We start from the raw sequence: 16,185 nt of genomic DNA, 5'->3' as shown, positions 1-16,185 counted from the left end.
ACAACTATCCCCTCCTTACAGAAATTTCGTCCTCGAAATTACCTGAACAACTCGGGGTACTGCTCCCTCATCTCTGACTCAAGTTCCCACGTCGCCTCCTCAACTTTGCTGTTTCTCCACAACACTTTCACCAAGGCGATGGTCTTGTTCCTCAAGACTTTATCTTTTCGGTCAAGAATCTGAACCAGCTTCTACTCATAGGACAAATCCTGATCAAGCTCTAGATTCTCAAAACTTAGAACATGCGTTGAATCTGACACATACTTCCGGAGCATGGATACATGGAAAACATCATGAACCCCTGATAAAGCTTGAGGCATCGCTAATCTGTAAGCTACCTCTCCAACCTGTTCCAAAATCTCAAAGGGGCCAATAAACCTAGGGCTCAACTTGCCCCGTACACCAAACCGTTTCACACCCCTCATGGGTGAAACCCTAAGGAACACATGATCACCAACCTGAAATTCCACACTCCTACGCTTCAGGTCTGAATAACTTTTCTGTCGACTCTGGGAAGCGAGCATACTTGCTCTAATCTTCTCAATTGCCTCATTGGTCCTCTGAACCATCTCTGGACCCAGATACCTCCTCTCACCTATCTCATCCCAATGGATAGGTGATCTACACTTCCTTCCATAAAGCATCTCGTACGGAGCCACACCAATGGTCGCTTGATAACTGTTGTTGTACGAGAACTCGATCAAAGGGAGATACTTACTCCACGATCCCCCAAAATCAAGCACACAAGCTCGCAGCATATCCTCCAATTTCTGAATCATCCTCTCAGACTGCCCATCCATCTGAGGATGATAAGCGGTACTAAACCGTAACTGCGTGCCCATAGCTTTCTGGAGACTCTCCCAAAACTTGGAGGTGAAGGTGGGATCTCTGTCAAACACTATCGACGTCGGAGCCCCATGAAGTCAAACAATCTCTTTCACATACAACTCAGCGTACTGCTCCACAGTATAGGTTGTCTTAACAGGAAAAAAGTGGGTGGACTTGGTGTACCTATCCACAATCACCCACACCGAGTCATGATGTCCTACAGTTCTCGGTAAACCAACCACAAAGTCCATAGTAATATCTTCCCACTTCCATTCTGGGATCCCCAGAGGCTGCAACAATCCTGCTGGCCTCTGGTGCTCAGCCTTAACCTGCTGGTAAGTTAAGCACTTGGCTACATAATCCACCACATCCCTCTTCATGCCCGACCACCAATACAAATCTCTCAAGTCCTGGTACATCTTCGTCGTACCCGGGTGCAAAGAATAGGGAGTGGTATGTGATTCATCTAAGATCTCCCGCCGACTATCAGAATTCATCGGAACGCAGATCCGACCCTTGTACTTCAGTAACCCCATCTTTGAAATGGAGAAGTCCTTTGTCGCTCCGACTAAGGCACTCTCCCTATGACCTCTCAACTGAGAATCTTTCCCTTGCGCTTCCTTGATCCTCTAAAGGAGTGTAGACTGAAGAGTGATGTTGGCCAACTGACCAACCACCAACTCTATACCTGCTCTGGTCATCTCCTCAGCTAACTTATCAGATATCTGCCTCGAACTGAACAATTATCCTGGGCCCTTCCGACTCAATGCATCAGCCACTACATTAGCCTTCCCAGGATGGTATAGGATATCACAATCATAATCGTTAACCAACTCCAGCCACCGTCTCTGGTGCATATTCAGGTCCTTCTGAGTAAAGAAATACTTAAGGCTCTTATGGTCGGTGTTTATCTCGTACTTCTCACCATACAAATAATGCCTCCAAATCTTAAGTGCAAACACCACCGCTACCAACTCTAGATCATGTGTAGGATATCTCTGCTCATATTTCTTTAACTGTCTCGATGCATAGGCTATCACCTTACCAACTTGCATCAACACGCACCCCAAACCTTGCCTAGATGCATCACAGTAGACCACAAACTTTTCATTCTCTGTTGGCAAGCTTAGCACTGGCGCAGTGATCAGTCGCCGCTTCAGTTCCTTAAAACTGTTCTCACACCTATCCGTCCAGACATACCTTTTCTTCTTCTTTGTCAGTTCTGTCAATGGCATAGCTATTCTGGAGAACCCCTCAACAAACCACCAATAATACCCTACTAAACCCAGAAAGCTTCTCACTTCAGGAACACTGCTCGGTCTAGGCCAATCTCTGACCACCTCAATCTTACTTGGGTCAACCAGAATCCCCTCCTTACTGACAATATGGCCCAAAAATGTAACTTGTGGCAACCAAAACTCACACTTACTAAACTTAGCATATAACTTATGCTCCCTCAACCGCTGTAGTACCAACCGCAGATGTTGCTCATGCTCCGTCTCTGACTGAGAGTACACTAGGATGTCGTCGATGAATACGATCACAAACTTGTCCAGATAATCCTTGAAAACCCTATTCATCATGTCCATGAAAGCTGTTGGGGCATTGGTTAATCCAAAGGACATAACCAGGAATTCATAATGTCCATACCTCGTTCGGAAAGCGGTCTTTGGTATGTCCTCCTCTTTAATCCTTAACTGATGATAACCTGATCGGAGATCTATCTTGGAAAACACTGTTCTTCCCTGTAACTGATAAAATAAATCGTCGATCCTAGGAAGTGGATACTTGGTCTTAATGGTTAACTTGTTCAGCTCCCTATAATCAAAACACATCCCAAGGGACCCATCCTTCTTCTTAACGAACAACACTGGAGCACCCCATGGCGAGAAACTCGGTGTGATAAACCCCAAATCAAGTAACTCCTGCAACTGAATCTTCAACTCCTTTAACTCTGCTGGAGACATTCTATAAGGTGTCCTAGATACTGGCTCCACTCCTGGTACCAACTCTATAACAAAGTCAATCTCCCTCTGCGGCAGCAACCCTGGAAAATCCGCTAGAAACAAATCCGGAAACTCACACACCAATCTGGTCTCACCCGGTCCAACCGAAACCACCCTAGAAGTATCCACAACACTTGCCAGGAATCCTATGCAACCTTCCTGCATCAGGTCTCTAGCCCTTAGGGTTGAAATCATTGGTACACGCGGTCCACTAACTGACCCCACAAACACAAAGGGTACCTCCCCTTCTGGTTCAAAAGTCACCATTTCGCGCTTGTAGTCAATCGTTGCCTCATACTTTGATAACCAATCCATTCCCAAAATCATATCAAAATCATCCATCTCTAACTCAATCAAATCAATAGACAGTTCCCTACCATCCACCTCTACAGGCAATGCTCTAATCTACTTCCTAGAGAATACCAATTCCCCTTTTGGCAACAAAGTCTGAAATCCCCTAGCATACACACCACTAGGTCTACAAAGCTGGTCTATCACTCTAGTAGATACAAATGAATGGGTAGCCCCTGAATCAAACAATGCAGTATACAAAGAATCAGCACTAGAGATCTGACCTGCCACAACTGAGGGGCTAGCCTCCACCTCAGTCTGAGTCAATGTGAATACCCTGGCAGGAGCAAGACTGTCACTCTGCTTCAGCTCCTCCTTCTTGACTTAAGGCCAATCCCTCTTCAGATGGCTGGCACTCCCACAAACAAAGCAGGCCCTGATCCTGCACTCACCCTGGTGTCGTCGCCTGCACCGCGGACACACTGGAAAACTCCTCCAGTTGTCACTGCCACCCCGACGGCCAGTGGAAGCACCCCGCATCCTCCTATCTGAACTGGAAGGAACAAAGGAATCGGGGGCCTTCCTCTTCTGCTCACTAGAACCACCACCACGACTGAACCCAACAAAAGTAGGCACTGTCCTCCTGGCATCGCGCCTAACAGTGCTATCCTTCTAAATCTGATCTTCGACCCTCTCAGCAGTAAGGGCCTTATCCACAGCTTGACCATAAGTGGTATTCTTTGGATCCAAGGTAATATTCACATTGCGGGCAATCATAACATTCAATCCCTGCACAAACCTATCCCTCCTTGCCGCATCAGTCGCCACTAGATCTAGTGCAAACTTCACCAATCTATCAAACTTTATTGCATACTCTGTCACTGTCGATTGATTTTGAGTCAGGTTGATAAACTCATCAACATTCGCAGCTCAAACTTCCACACTATAATACTTCTCATTAAACAAGGTTCTGAATTCTTCCCAGGTCATCACTGATACATCCCTTCTCTGAACTACCACGTCCCACCTGATGCGGGCATCCTCTCTGAACATGTAGCTAGCACAGGTTACCCTCTCATTCCCCTGAACTCTCATAAAATCCATAATTGAGGCAATCATATTCATCCACTGCTCTGCCCGCAGTGGGTCTGATCCACCCTCGAAGGTGGGAGGATGCTGCTTCCTAAACCTCTCATACAAAGGCTCCCACTTATTCTCCATAGCAAACTGCACTGGCACTAGTGCTGCAACCTGCTGCACTGGCAGCCCAGTAACCTGAGGTGGGGCCTACTGCCTCAACTATCGCAACTCTTCCTCTGTTCGCTGCAGTCTCTCTTCCATCTTGGCAGACATCTCTTGCCAATTCTATGGGGCAGGTGGAGGGTCCTGACCCTGGTTGTCATCCTCGGCCCTACTGCTGCGGAGTCTAGCTGATTGTCGAGGCCTCTCAACGAATATGCCTGCAACCAACGATGCCGCTCATCAGGCATGATAACAACATCCAAAACCACCTCCCAAACACATCAGTCATCCACAGACAATAACTCATTTAGCATAAAACACACAACAGGCCATGCCCTGGCATCATGCATATGTTAACTCATTCATCATGCTCTATATAAGATAAGCAGGAAAACAGGGCATTCAGACACATATTCAAACATATTAACCAATCTTACCAACCAACCCTGAGTTGAGTCTGTCACTGACAGCGTGTGTACATGTTCGGTCAATCTCCAGAACCAATAACCTTGGCTTGCTCTGATACAAAGTTGTAACGCTCTACTTCCTTAGAGCAGTTAATAAGTGAGTTTGAAAACGTGCTTTCAACTCGCTAATCGAGGTTTTAGGTCAAATAGTGTAATTAAGCCATAAACAGAGGAAAAACTTTTGAAATAACACCATAGCATTGAAAATCATAAAAGTTTGACACCTGGGATCCCAAAATATAGTTTAGAAATATCTACAACATAAAAATTGAACCAAGTCGACTAAGCGACAAAATCTAAGTTTATTTACAAGCAACTCCCAAAATCCTCTGGCTGTGGCAGCTAGGCTGGCCAAACATGTACACACCGCCTCAATCCTGCTACACTCATGGTTGGTTGGCCTTCTCTTTACCCTTACCTGCACCACAGAGCATCTGTGAGCCGAAGCCCAGCAAGAAAACCCACAAACAGATAACACATGCAACACATATATCAAGCATATAAACAGGCCACCAATGGGCTAAACGCATATGACCTAGTCGTCCCAGGCGTTTACCAAGCCCTGGGTTCGCGGACCACGCCGTGAGGATATCCCAGGTATCCTTATAGGGACTCGCCCTAGCAACTCGCACTCCACGTGCTCAATGCTACTCCCGGCCCCTTGCCGTTCTCGACCTTGCACTCAGCGTGCCCTTCGCCGTTCCCGGCCTCTGCCATTCTCGGCCTACACCGTTCCTGGCTCTTGCCGATCATTCACATAATAGCATTCATAGCATAACAAACAAATATAGAATTCTAGCTAATTCAATCAAAGGGCTACGCCCAGCAGTTTAAACACATTGGGCTCAGCCCTGCATACAAGCTCTATGGGAACAAGGGTTTTCTTACCTGAATCCCGAGATTTCCGAGCACTGATGCCCCGAGCATAGTCCTCTAACTTGAGCCTCGCCGAAACCCTAGTCACAACACATTAACAATATCCATCCATCAAGTTATAATCCAATAAATAACTTCGAGCCATAACCCTAACCTCCGGGACCTTGAATTCTATCAATCTGGGTGATAAAATCCATCTCGAGCCTTAGCCATTGAGTTCCCAAGCCTAAACACCCTTAAAAACACAAACTCGCACAAAGAGTCGCGTCCCCACCCTCAAGAGTCGCGACTAGCCTCAAAACAGAGGCTAGGACACCCCTGCAACACACACAGGCCGCGGCGTGCACACCAAGCGCCGCGACGCGCATGAACTCTTCGGCCACACTTGGTCGCGCACGTACACAGGTCTCGGCGTGCCCATCCTAGGGCCGCGGCCCTCACCTCCAAACCCAGAATTTTCACCTTCTTCCCTGCATTTTCCTCAAGCTAACTCACCCAAATCTCGTCTATCAAACCCAGATAATTAACACATATATTCCAGCTCAATATCAACATCAAAACCCATCAAAATCTGCTCCAAAACCCAACTAAAATACCCAAACACAGATCAAACTTAACTAACATGCATACTCTAACAAACCAGCAACAATTCTCAACATAATCCCCATAATTAGAGCTTACCTTGCTGAATTTAATCTCTGAAGTTGATCCTTAATCCCCAAGCTCCTAGCTCCCAAGATTTCTCAGCTGAAATCCTTCTAGCTTCTAGCTAATTCCTCCAAGTTCTCCCTAGGCTTCCAAAGAAAAGATATCCACTTGCTTAGTGAGAAAGAATGAGTCGGTTCCTTAAGTGTTCTGCATAGTTCTAAGGTTTGTCTTATTCAACTTATGTTTATGTGGTTACCTCAAGGCTCGGGGTACCAAAACGTCCCCGAGGGCAAAATGGTAAATTTCCCTAGTATTCCCTCCTAGACATTCTATCCTCAAATATATCTCCAAATATTTATTTCCATATCTCGGTAATCCCATAACACACCTAGTACCCAAATTACCCCTCGACTCACCCCGAGTCCGAATATTAACCCTGTTGTGACTTCCGACTAACCGCTCCCTAGGACTGTCTCGGATCGTGCTGCACAGACATATCACATATATATATCTCATTTATCACATTTATGCCCCTAATATTCAGACGGGGCCCACATGCACATTTAACTCAACTAAACATGCATCATTATCATATATTCACATATAAGCATACCAAATCATTTATTGCCCTCCAGGCACACACTAATCAAGGCCCTAAGCCCGATTAGCAAATTCGGGTTGTTACATGGTCAATATGCTCTTTTTCGAAAACACAAAAAAAGATGAGCTTTAAAGCTCAAAATGGGAGGTCCAAGGCCCAAAGTTCATCAAAGGTTGGGCTGAAAAAGGCTTTGGCAACTGGAAGTTTGACCCAATCCGCAGCCAATGGCAGGAGGACACTTGGCACAACTGGGTGAAGGAGGAAAGGGCTTGGTTGACCGAGTCAACGCTAAAGAGGGCTGGCTGAGAGCTCGCGGGTCGGAGCTGGGGCGCGGGTTGAAGTGCTGATAACTCTACAAAATAGAGTTATTTTACCACTTTTTATGTGCTAATTGTTGCTTAATTCTTGAGTTTTTAATTGATTTATTAAGTTTTTAAGTAATTTTGAAGTTATTAGTCTTATCATGATTTTATATGTTTTTGTGTGTTTTATAGTTATTTTGTTGTAGTTTAATTATTTAAATTATGTGTTTAGTGAGAAGTAAAAAAATGTTGTATAATTGAAATTAAATGTTAAATATAAATTAAGTTATAATTAATATTTTCAAATAATTAAATTGATTTATTTTATAGTTGAAAATATTTTATTATGATTTATTTTATGTTTATTTTGTAGGGAATTTATTGTATTTTTGGACTTTGAAAAGAAAAGAAAAGATATAAAGCTGAAAAAAGAAAGAAAATGACATTTTTCAAAAGCCATAAGCCAGCTGCCTCCTGGGCCCTGCCACCTTCCAGGCCCACCACCGAAACTCCTTCAGCTGCTCCCTCCTGAAGCCAATTCGTGTCCCTCTTGAAGCAGCTCCATCATGCTCCAGGCGTGACCCAAACTCTCCAACCAGCTGCTGATCATTGTGTCTCCAGCTTTTGTCTCCAACGCCAAGCACGCCTTCAGCAGTGTTCAGCCCACAACACATTCTGCCCAGCCACCTTACCCAGCCGTACACCACCCATTTCTTGAGCCCATCAAATACACTTTGTCCCCTATGTTACAAAATGCCATTTGTTTACCTCACTTTCTACACATTTTACCCAAAAATATCATTATTACACCCTATATTTTACCCTTATTTGCCATATTATAATTAATTTAATCAATTTAAATTGATTATTTTAATACTCATTTTTTTTGCTATAAATAAGGGATTTGGGGGCATATTTGAAGAAGAGGTTACCATACCACAAATTCTACACATTTCAAATCCTCTCTATTCTCTTCATCTTCTTCTTCTTTTTGGTTATTTTCTATGTATTTTTAGAGGAAAAATTTGGGGGTTCATCCTCCAAATTTTCCTATTTATGTTTGTAATTTTTTGTTGGTATTTTCTATTCTAGTTATGAGTTTCTAATCTTTTTAAGATTATTAAGGTGATGATGAAACAATATGTAACTAGATAGTGTTTATTTTGTATGTTGATTTCCCATTTTGTGCAATAAAGTATATTTTCTTTCATCTTAAATATCATGTATTTTGGATTGTTAGCACATATTTACACTTTGTTCTTCATTAGTGCAAAAACATAATATTCTTTGTGTAAGATGTGTCATTAAATTGTACACATCCATGCTTAGAACAAAAATATTATGTTTTGCCTTATAAATAATGTTCATTGATTTATTTATTATTTCATTAGATTGATTTACACTAAATGCTTTGAAATTATAATTTTGAAAAGTGAAGAAAAATCTTATCTTTTTAGAAGTAATTTGTTCTTAAAATTATAAATCTATTTAGAAAATGATAGTTTGATTTATTTTAACTATCACTAAAACTTGGGAATCAATGTACTTATAAATATTATTGAACTTATATTTTGTGGATTATAATCCTTAATAATCTTATTTTACCATCTTGTTTACAATTATTAATTTAAGTATATATTTGTCTTTAATATCTTTATTATTATCTTTTATTTTATTTTTATTATACAAAAATCTCATCAATATTTGGAACTAGGTTAGAATTTATTAATTTTGATTTAAAATAGTTTTATTTTCGATTTTAGACAACTCCTTTGGGTTCGACATCCTTGCTTACATGATCACTATTCTATATGAACGATTCGTGCGCTTGCGATTTATAAATATTTAAAACATACTTGTTTTGGGTCCATCAAGTTTTTGGCGCCGTTGTCAGGGAGTTGCAAGAAAAAAGAAACGAAATTTATCTCAAGGTTAGTGAATTCTTCTACTAGTTATTTTAATTTTTTGCACTTAAAAAAAACTAAAAAAAATATATATATCTATAAAAACTAAAAAAAAAAAGATAAAAAGAAAATTTGGGACGGTTCTACCACCCATAAACAAAAAAACTTACTTATATATTTATATTTATTGTTCTTTTTTAGTTGACGGCACTTATGCCTCCTATCTATCTTTTTAATTTTTATAGTTGACGGCGTGCCTCCTATCTATCCTTTTAATTTTTATAGTTGATGGAACTTGTGCCTCCTAATTTTGTTATAATTTTGTTGTAATTTATCTTGTTGTTATTTTTTTTTATTTTTGCAAGTTACTAGTTGATGGCGATTTTGCCTCCTAGTCTTTTATTTTATGTTTTAGTTTATGGCACTTGTGCCTCCTAATTTTTACCTTATTTTTGTTATGGTTGATGGCATGCTATGCCTCCCAACTCTTGCCTAAATTTGGATAGTCTTATTTAATTTTCCCTATTTCTCTTTATCCTTTATCATATTATTGTGAAAAAAAAATTCTTGAAAAGAAAACTTGAAAAAAATTATACTTGAAAAGAAAAAAAAAACTTAAATCTTGTCCTAGCCCTCGTTTTCATTTCTTAATATTGTTTGTGTTATCTTAATTTTTTTTTTTCATTTTAATTTTAATTTTTGTGTTTAGTACTCTTCTTAATTTATGTTATAATTGTTTTTCTTTAATATATATATATATATCTCTTGAAATTGATCATTTAAATTATAGCTGGAATTCTGAGTACAACTATTATGAGCAATCAAATTTAAATTATGGATAAACTAATAATATGCATGATTATGGTGAATCATTTGATATCCCATTTGCCCCCACCTATAATAAAAAAAATTCATGGAGTCATACCCAGTCTCCAATAGGGCATGAATTCAACATGTCTAATCCAAGTCATGCCCAATCCGACCTATCATATCCCATTGAACAAGAAACAAGCCCATCTTTAGAGGATACCCTACAACAGTTCATGCAATCAACCTACCAAATCTTATTAGCTTAGTCTCAGTCAATCTCAAAAATTGAAACAATAGTAGGACAACTTGCAACTGTTATAGAGTTGGAAAAACAAGTTTACCCCAACCAACCCATTCCCAATCCAATTAGTCAAATTGAAAATGAAAAGGAGAATGAAGTTGTTGAAAAACTTGTAATATGAATCCAACCCCCTAATAAAACAAAAGAGTTGGATGAAATAATTTTTTAGGCTCGTGAGGAAAATGAAAAAGATATAATTATATCTCAAGAGCCCATAATTGAACAAATTTGTATATTTACTCAAAATGAAAAGGAGTCTAATATGGATATGCAATTTTCTTATTTTATTGATATTCTATTAAAATTGCATATTTCTAACTTTCTTGTAGGTGTGATGTTATCAATTATTATTTATGACATTTGCATCAAAGTCATAACTCACCCTACTAATGAAATTCTACACCATTGATTAGGTGTAGGTTAAAAGAAAAAAAATTATAGTCGAGCTAAAGACTATAAACTAAAGCGCTTTGTGGGAGGCAACCCATACTTTTAATGTTTCATTTTATATTTCACTTGTTGTTGTGTGTTTTTTGTTTCATGTTTTTCAAATTCCAAAAAGCTTGAAGGAAACTTCTTGCCCAAAAAGAAAAGAAGAGAAGAAAGCAAAAAAGCCAAATCAAGGAAGCATTCATCAAAGGGAGTAATTCTTAATTTTTTCCATTTTATTAAACATTGAGGACAATGTTTCATTTAAGTTTGGGGGTAGTGTGTATGTGTTTTTCATAGTGTTTATGTGTTTTTCTTTGTGTTTATGCATATTTTTCATTTGTTGTAAAATTAAAAAAAAAAAATTCTTTATTTATTTTTCTTTTTGTTTTTATGTGATTTTCATTTGTTATATATATATATATATATATTCCTTGTTTTGTTTGAAAAAAAAAATATATTGGTAATTTTCATAAGAATTATAATTAAAATTGTTCTTAGTTCTTAGAAAAATATAAATAAATCTTAAGCTTTGTTTTTAATTTTTGAGTTAGTTTTGTTTAAATATATATTTTTCATAATATGCCACTTTTCTATTCTATTCGAATTTGTGATATTTTTTTTTTGATCAAGAAGAAGAAGAAGTAAACTTCATTAATCTACCAGCAAAACAAACACATTACAAACCAGACAAAACTATAACTAATCCCAATCGGGACACCCTCCAATGCAAGCTAACAAAACGACAACCAAGAAAAACTTACATGAGTAATCTATCTAAGAACCTATGCTCAAGGTCAGAAAGTTTCCTATTTTTTACAATGAAAAACCTAAACTTCATGCAGTCTATTATATCAGAAGTTATGCTGGTTTCTGTCCTAGAACAATTGTCAAAAACACACTGATTTCTGTTCCTCCAAACTCCATACACCACAGCTGCTAGCACAGAAAAACAGATGTCTGCTATCACTCCAGGCTGCCTGTTAGCTAGCCAAACCAGCCAGCTAGAAAAGTCTATTGGCCAAGCTTGAAACCCCAGCCAACTAAAGATTAATTTGACAACTTGCCTTGACAGATAGCAATCAAAAAACAAGTGACCATGGGACTCATTCACCACTCCACATACTGGACACATCTGAGAATCAATCCTCACTTTGAACCGGACCAAATTATCATAAGTTAGGAGATAAGCATTGAATGTTTGCCACAGCACAAATCGATGCTTAGGCAATGACAGCCTGCACCAGACAGCTTTGTGATAACCTACTTGCTGCTGGCGCAGAGAGCTGTTGTACAGCTGAGACGATTGAAATTTCCCTGCATGACCAGCTGCTGTAATCTCTCTATAGGTGTAGACTTCCCTGAGCTTACAAAGCTTTCTCCAGTACCAACTTGTGTCTTGAGGAACCTGATATGACCAGAAAGCTTCCCCTTTTAAATAAACTGCATTAATCCATTTAACCCACAGCAAGTCCGGCTTCTCAGTGATAGCCCATATGTACTTATCTAAAATTTCTTTGTTCCAAGCTAGGCCATTCCTAAATCCCAGACCACCATAGACTTTAGGGAGACAAACTTTATTCCAAGAAGCTAAGTGAATTTTATTTCTGTTCCCATTAACTCCCCAAAGAAAACTACGACATAATTTTTCAATCTCCTTAATAATGCTCTGCGGAAGAGTAAAAATCCCCATCCAATAATTCCTAAGACCAATTAAAACTGAGTGAATAAGCTGAATTCTACCTGCAAAAGATAGGTGCCTACTAGCCCAGCTATGAATTCGCACTCTAAACTTTTGAATTACAATGTCACAATCTTCATGCTTCCATTTTGTGGGTCTCATTGGCACCCCAAGATATTTAAGGGGAAAAGAGCCTTCGGTCAGTTGTAACTCAGTAACCATCCTCTGCCTTTGTTCAATTGGAACCCCTCCAAAATAAACATGAGACTTGCTAGTATTGATTTCCAGCCTAGAAACAGAACTGAACTCCTCAAGAGCTTCCTACAGCACTTGAACCGAAGCTAAGTTGCCTTTGCAAAACAATAGTAAATCATCTGCAAAACATAGGTTAAGTAAATTCAAGCTTTTACACATCGGATGGTGTCTAAAGGAAGAGGCATAAGCAGCCAATTGGAGCCTTCGAGTTAGGTATTCCATGATTAAAACAAATAAAAGGGGGGGCAAAGGATCCCCTTGCCTAAGCCCCTTTTCACCCTTAAACTTTCCTTGAACCCTTCCATTCATGAGCAATAAGTAGGAGGTATTAGTCAGGCAAGTCATAATCCATTTAATAAATTTCTCAGGGAAGCACAACTCAGATAAAAGGTCACCAACAAACCACCAGTCAACAGTGTCATAAGCTTTGCTTATATCTATTTTAATAGCACACCTTGGGGAGGCAGTTGATCTCCCATAATTCTTGATAAGGTCTTGAAAAATCATTATGTTGTGAGCTATTGATCTGCCTTTTACAAAAGCACCCTGATTAGCTTGAACCAAAACAGGTAGAACCTTAGCTAATCGAGAGCAAATTAGCTTGGAAATACACTTATAAATGGTAGAGCAGCAAGCAATCGGTCTATAGTCACTAGCTATTGAAGGATTCTCACATTTGGGGACCAGAGATAACGTGGTCTCAAGGAACTCCTCAGGGATTTTCCCTGTATCAAAAAACTGATTAATAGCTTGACAAACTTCATTCCCAACCTCCTGCCACATAACTTTGAAAAATCCTGATCCAAAGCCATCCGGACCTGGGGATTTAATGCAAGGAATGCTGAATAAAGCTGTTCGAATTTCCTGATGAGAAAATGGCTTTAACAAAGAGAGTTGTTGGTCAACATTCAGTTTAGGACCCAGCGCTACACATTGAGTATTTATCATCTGCTTAGCTGAACTAGGTCTTCCCATAATACTCCTGAAGTGGTTCAAAAAATGAGAAACCACCTCAGAAAAATTATCCACCAAACTACCTTGCTCATTAATAAACGAGGCTATTCTGTTTTCAGCTCTTCGTTTCTTCAAGTAAGCATGGAAATAGGTTGTATTTGAGTCTCCCTTCCTAAGCCAATCTATCTTACTTCTCTGCATCAAAAAACTGTGATACATCTGTTCTTTCCTGCCATATATTTCAGCAGTTGTCTTAACAGCATTTTGGAGTGCTATATCACAAGGGAAGCGCTGAGCAATAAGACGGGCATCTTGAAAGTCAGTTTTAGCCTTCTGAAATTGAGAGCCCATATCTCCTATTTGATCTTTATTGAACTGTTTCAACTGATGTTTCAACCTCAACAGTTTATAACCACTGATTTGAACCTTCTATGGTCTGCCCATAAATTATAGAACCTGAAGAGTTTGACCCCTAGAAACTCCTTAGTCTAAATAGAAATAGTGCAAGAACAGTGGTCCGAAATTATTTCCCATTTGAAAATTGTTATGGCAGTAGGAAATAGATTATGCCATTTCTCATTAGCAAAAGCATGATCAATTTTAGAATAAATTCGAGGGCCTTCGTGATTGTTCGTCCAAGTAAAAAAAGAACCTGTTTGATTGAGCACTTCAAGCTGAGAATTATTTAACCATTGAGAAGAGTCCACAATCTCAGCCTTGGAAATAGGCTTTCCACCGTCCCTTTCATTAGCCTTAAACACTGCATTAAAGTCTCCCAATATAATCCAACCATCAGCTGTACTCATAGGTAATTTGTGCCAAAGGTTCTTCCTTTCCTCCAACGTGTTGCGCCCATAGACAAACGTTACACAAAAAGGAAATTTCAACCCAGCCATTCGAACTTGATAGTGAACAAACTGACTATCTTCTTCAATCACAGTAACCTTAACAAAGGCCCTCCTCCAAATTATTAAGATTCTTCTTTCAGTAACCGAACTAGAGTAGTAATCCCAGTTCATAAACCTATTACTCATCATCTCAGTTATTTTTTACCCCCTCATTTTTGTTTCCAAGAGAGCGCCCACTCCAATTTTATTCTTACTACACATATTCAACACTTCAACCTGCTTTTTCAGACCATTCAAACCCCTTAAGTTCCAGCTCATAACATTACAATTGTCCATGAGATGAGCAAGGATCACTGAAACCTCCTTTCCCACTCTCAACCTGATCTTGCAGAACCACAAAATAGTTAGATTGAGGCCTCTCTGATGCAGTTGAGTCCATGTTTTCCCTCTGCTTTCTTCTATCAACCATCCCCTTCTTATAGACCATCTTCTTAGGAGATTGCCAGACTGCTTGAGGCCCTCTCTGGCCCTTCTCATCTGTCGAGACCTCAACAGTCTTTTGAGTCTGATCAGTAGCCATTTCTGCATTATTTGAACTCTTTTTTTATAGAAGATATCCCAGCAGGTATCTCAACATCTTCTTTTTCCTTATCTTCCCCAGCCACAGCAGACAAATCAGTAGCCTCCTTACCCTTGTCTCTCCCTGTTGGTTCAGAGCCCTTTGAAAGAGAATCCTTCTGCATCCCCTGAACTTTCTACTCCTTATGGCAGTCAGCCATTGAATGGCCATACCCAGCACAAGCTTTGCATTTCACAGGTAACCATTCATATTCAACCCCTTGTTCAACTAACTGACCATGCTCGTTCAAAAACTGAATTTTCCTGGGTGGGTTATCATTGACTTCCATCTCCACCATAACTCTAGCAAACTGAACTCTAGATCGTTCTCGAGTAAACTTGTCCACCATGATTGGCTTACCTAAGGTACTAACAAGAGAACTAAGGCATTTGCTTCCCCAATATTGGAGATCAAGATCTTGTAGTCGGATCCAAAGGGGGACTGACCGAATCAATCGAAATGCACTCAAGTCTGGAGACCAGGGTCGAATAATCACTGGTTTTCTGTCAAAGTGTAAAATTCCAGTTTCCAAAACCTGATCCCTTGTGGCTTCATTATTAAATTTAATCATTGTCAAACCCATTGTCATCCTTGCTATCTGCACAATCCCTAAATGACCCCAAACCCTTTTGATAAACCCTTCAAACATAGCCATGGGTGGGTTTGCTCCAAGCACCATGCAAATAACAGCAGAGCTCCAATTAGCGGACTGGCTTATGACTTCCTCTACATCCATTTGAGCAATTTTCTTGCCTTCCTTAAACAATGGTTAAGTATACTCGAGTTTTTGGTCAGAATATGAGAGGTTACCCGAATTGAAGTTCTTCCAATGGCTCTGGGCTGAAGCTTGGAAGTCATCGACATCCATGGAGTCTGCCCATCTAGGAGACGATTCCCTCGTTTTCACATTAGCTCCAATCGCACTGGGAGTAGCTTCCGTCATTTTCGTTTCTTCAACAACATAGGGCAAATCAGCCTTCATTTCATGACCATCCATCTGTTGGGGTTTTATGCCCTAATTAAAACCCAAATTCTTTGTAATCTCATTTTATTATCAATAAAAGAATAGAAATCATTTTTTGACTTGGTCAATCACTTTGCTCACATGTTTTATTTTCATGAT

At 39.7% G+C, this 16,185-nt stretch overlaps 2 protein-coding genes across 2 annotated transcripts; both read right to left on the bottom strand.

The window, feature by feature from the left end:
- Nucleotides 1-11,333: 11,333 nt before the first annotated feature.
- LOC133791878 (uncharacterized) lies at nt 11,334-13,946 on the bottom strand. Its single transcript, XM_062229786.1, has 3 exons — nt 12,939-13,946; nt 11,470-12,707; nt 11,334-11,364 (listed from the first exon to the last, which is right to left on the bottom strand). The coding sequence occupies exons 1-3, from the start codon at nt 13,944-13,946 to the stop codon at nt 11,334-11,336; spliced, it is 2,277 nt and encodes a 758-aa protein (XP_062085770.1).
- A 1,252-nt stretch (nt 13,947-15,198) lies between these two features.
- On the bottom strand, nt 15,199-15,798 carry LOC133791877 (uncharacterized). The gene has a single exon (XM_062229785.1). The coding sequence runs from the start codon at nt 15,796-15,798 to the stop codon at nt 15,199-15,201; it is 600 nt and encodes a 199-aa protein (XP_062085769.1).
- Between the last annotated feature and the right edge of the window lie 387 nt (nt 15,799-16,185).

The sequence above is a fragment of the Humulus lupulus genome, chromosome 7 (assembly GCF_963169125.1).
Source record: "Humulus lupulus chromosome 7, drHumLupu1.1, whole genome shotgun sequence".
Lineage (NCBI taxonomy): Eukaryota > Viridiplantae > Streptophyta > Magnoliopsida > Rosales > Cannabaceae > Humulus > Humulus lupulus.
Note: the sequence above shows the minus strand (reverse complement) of the source record. Positions and strands in the feature narration are given on the sequence as shown.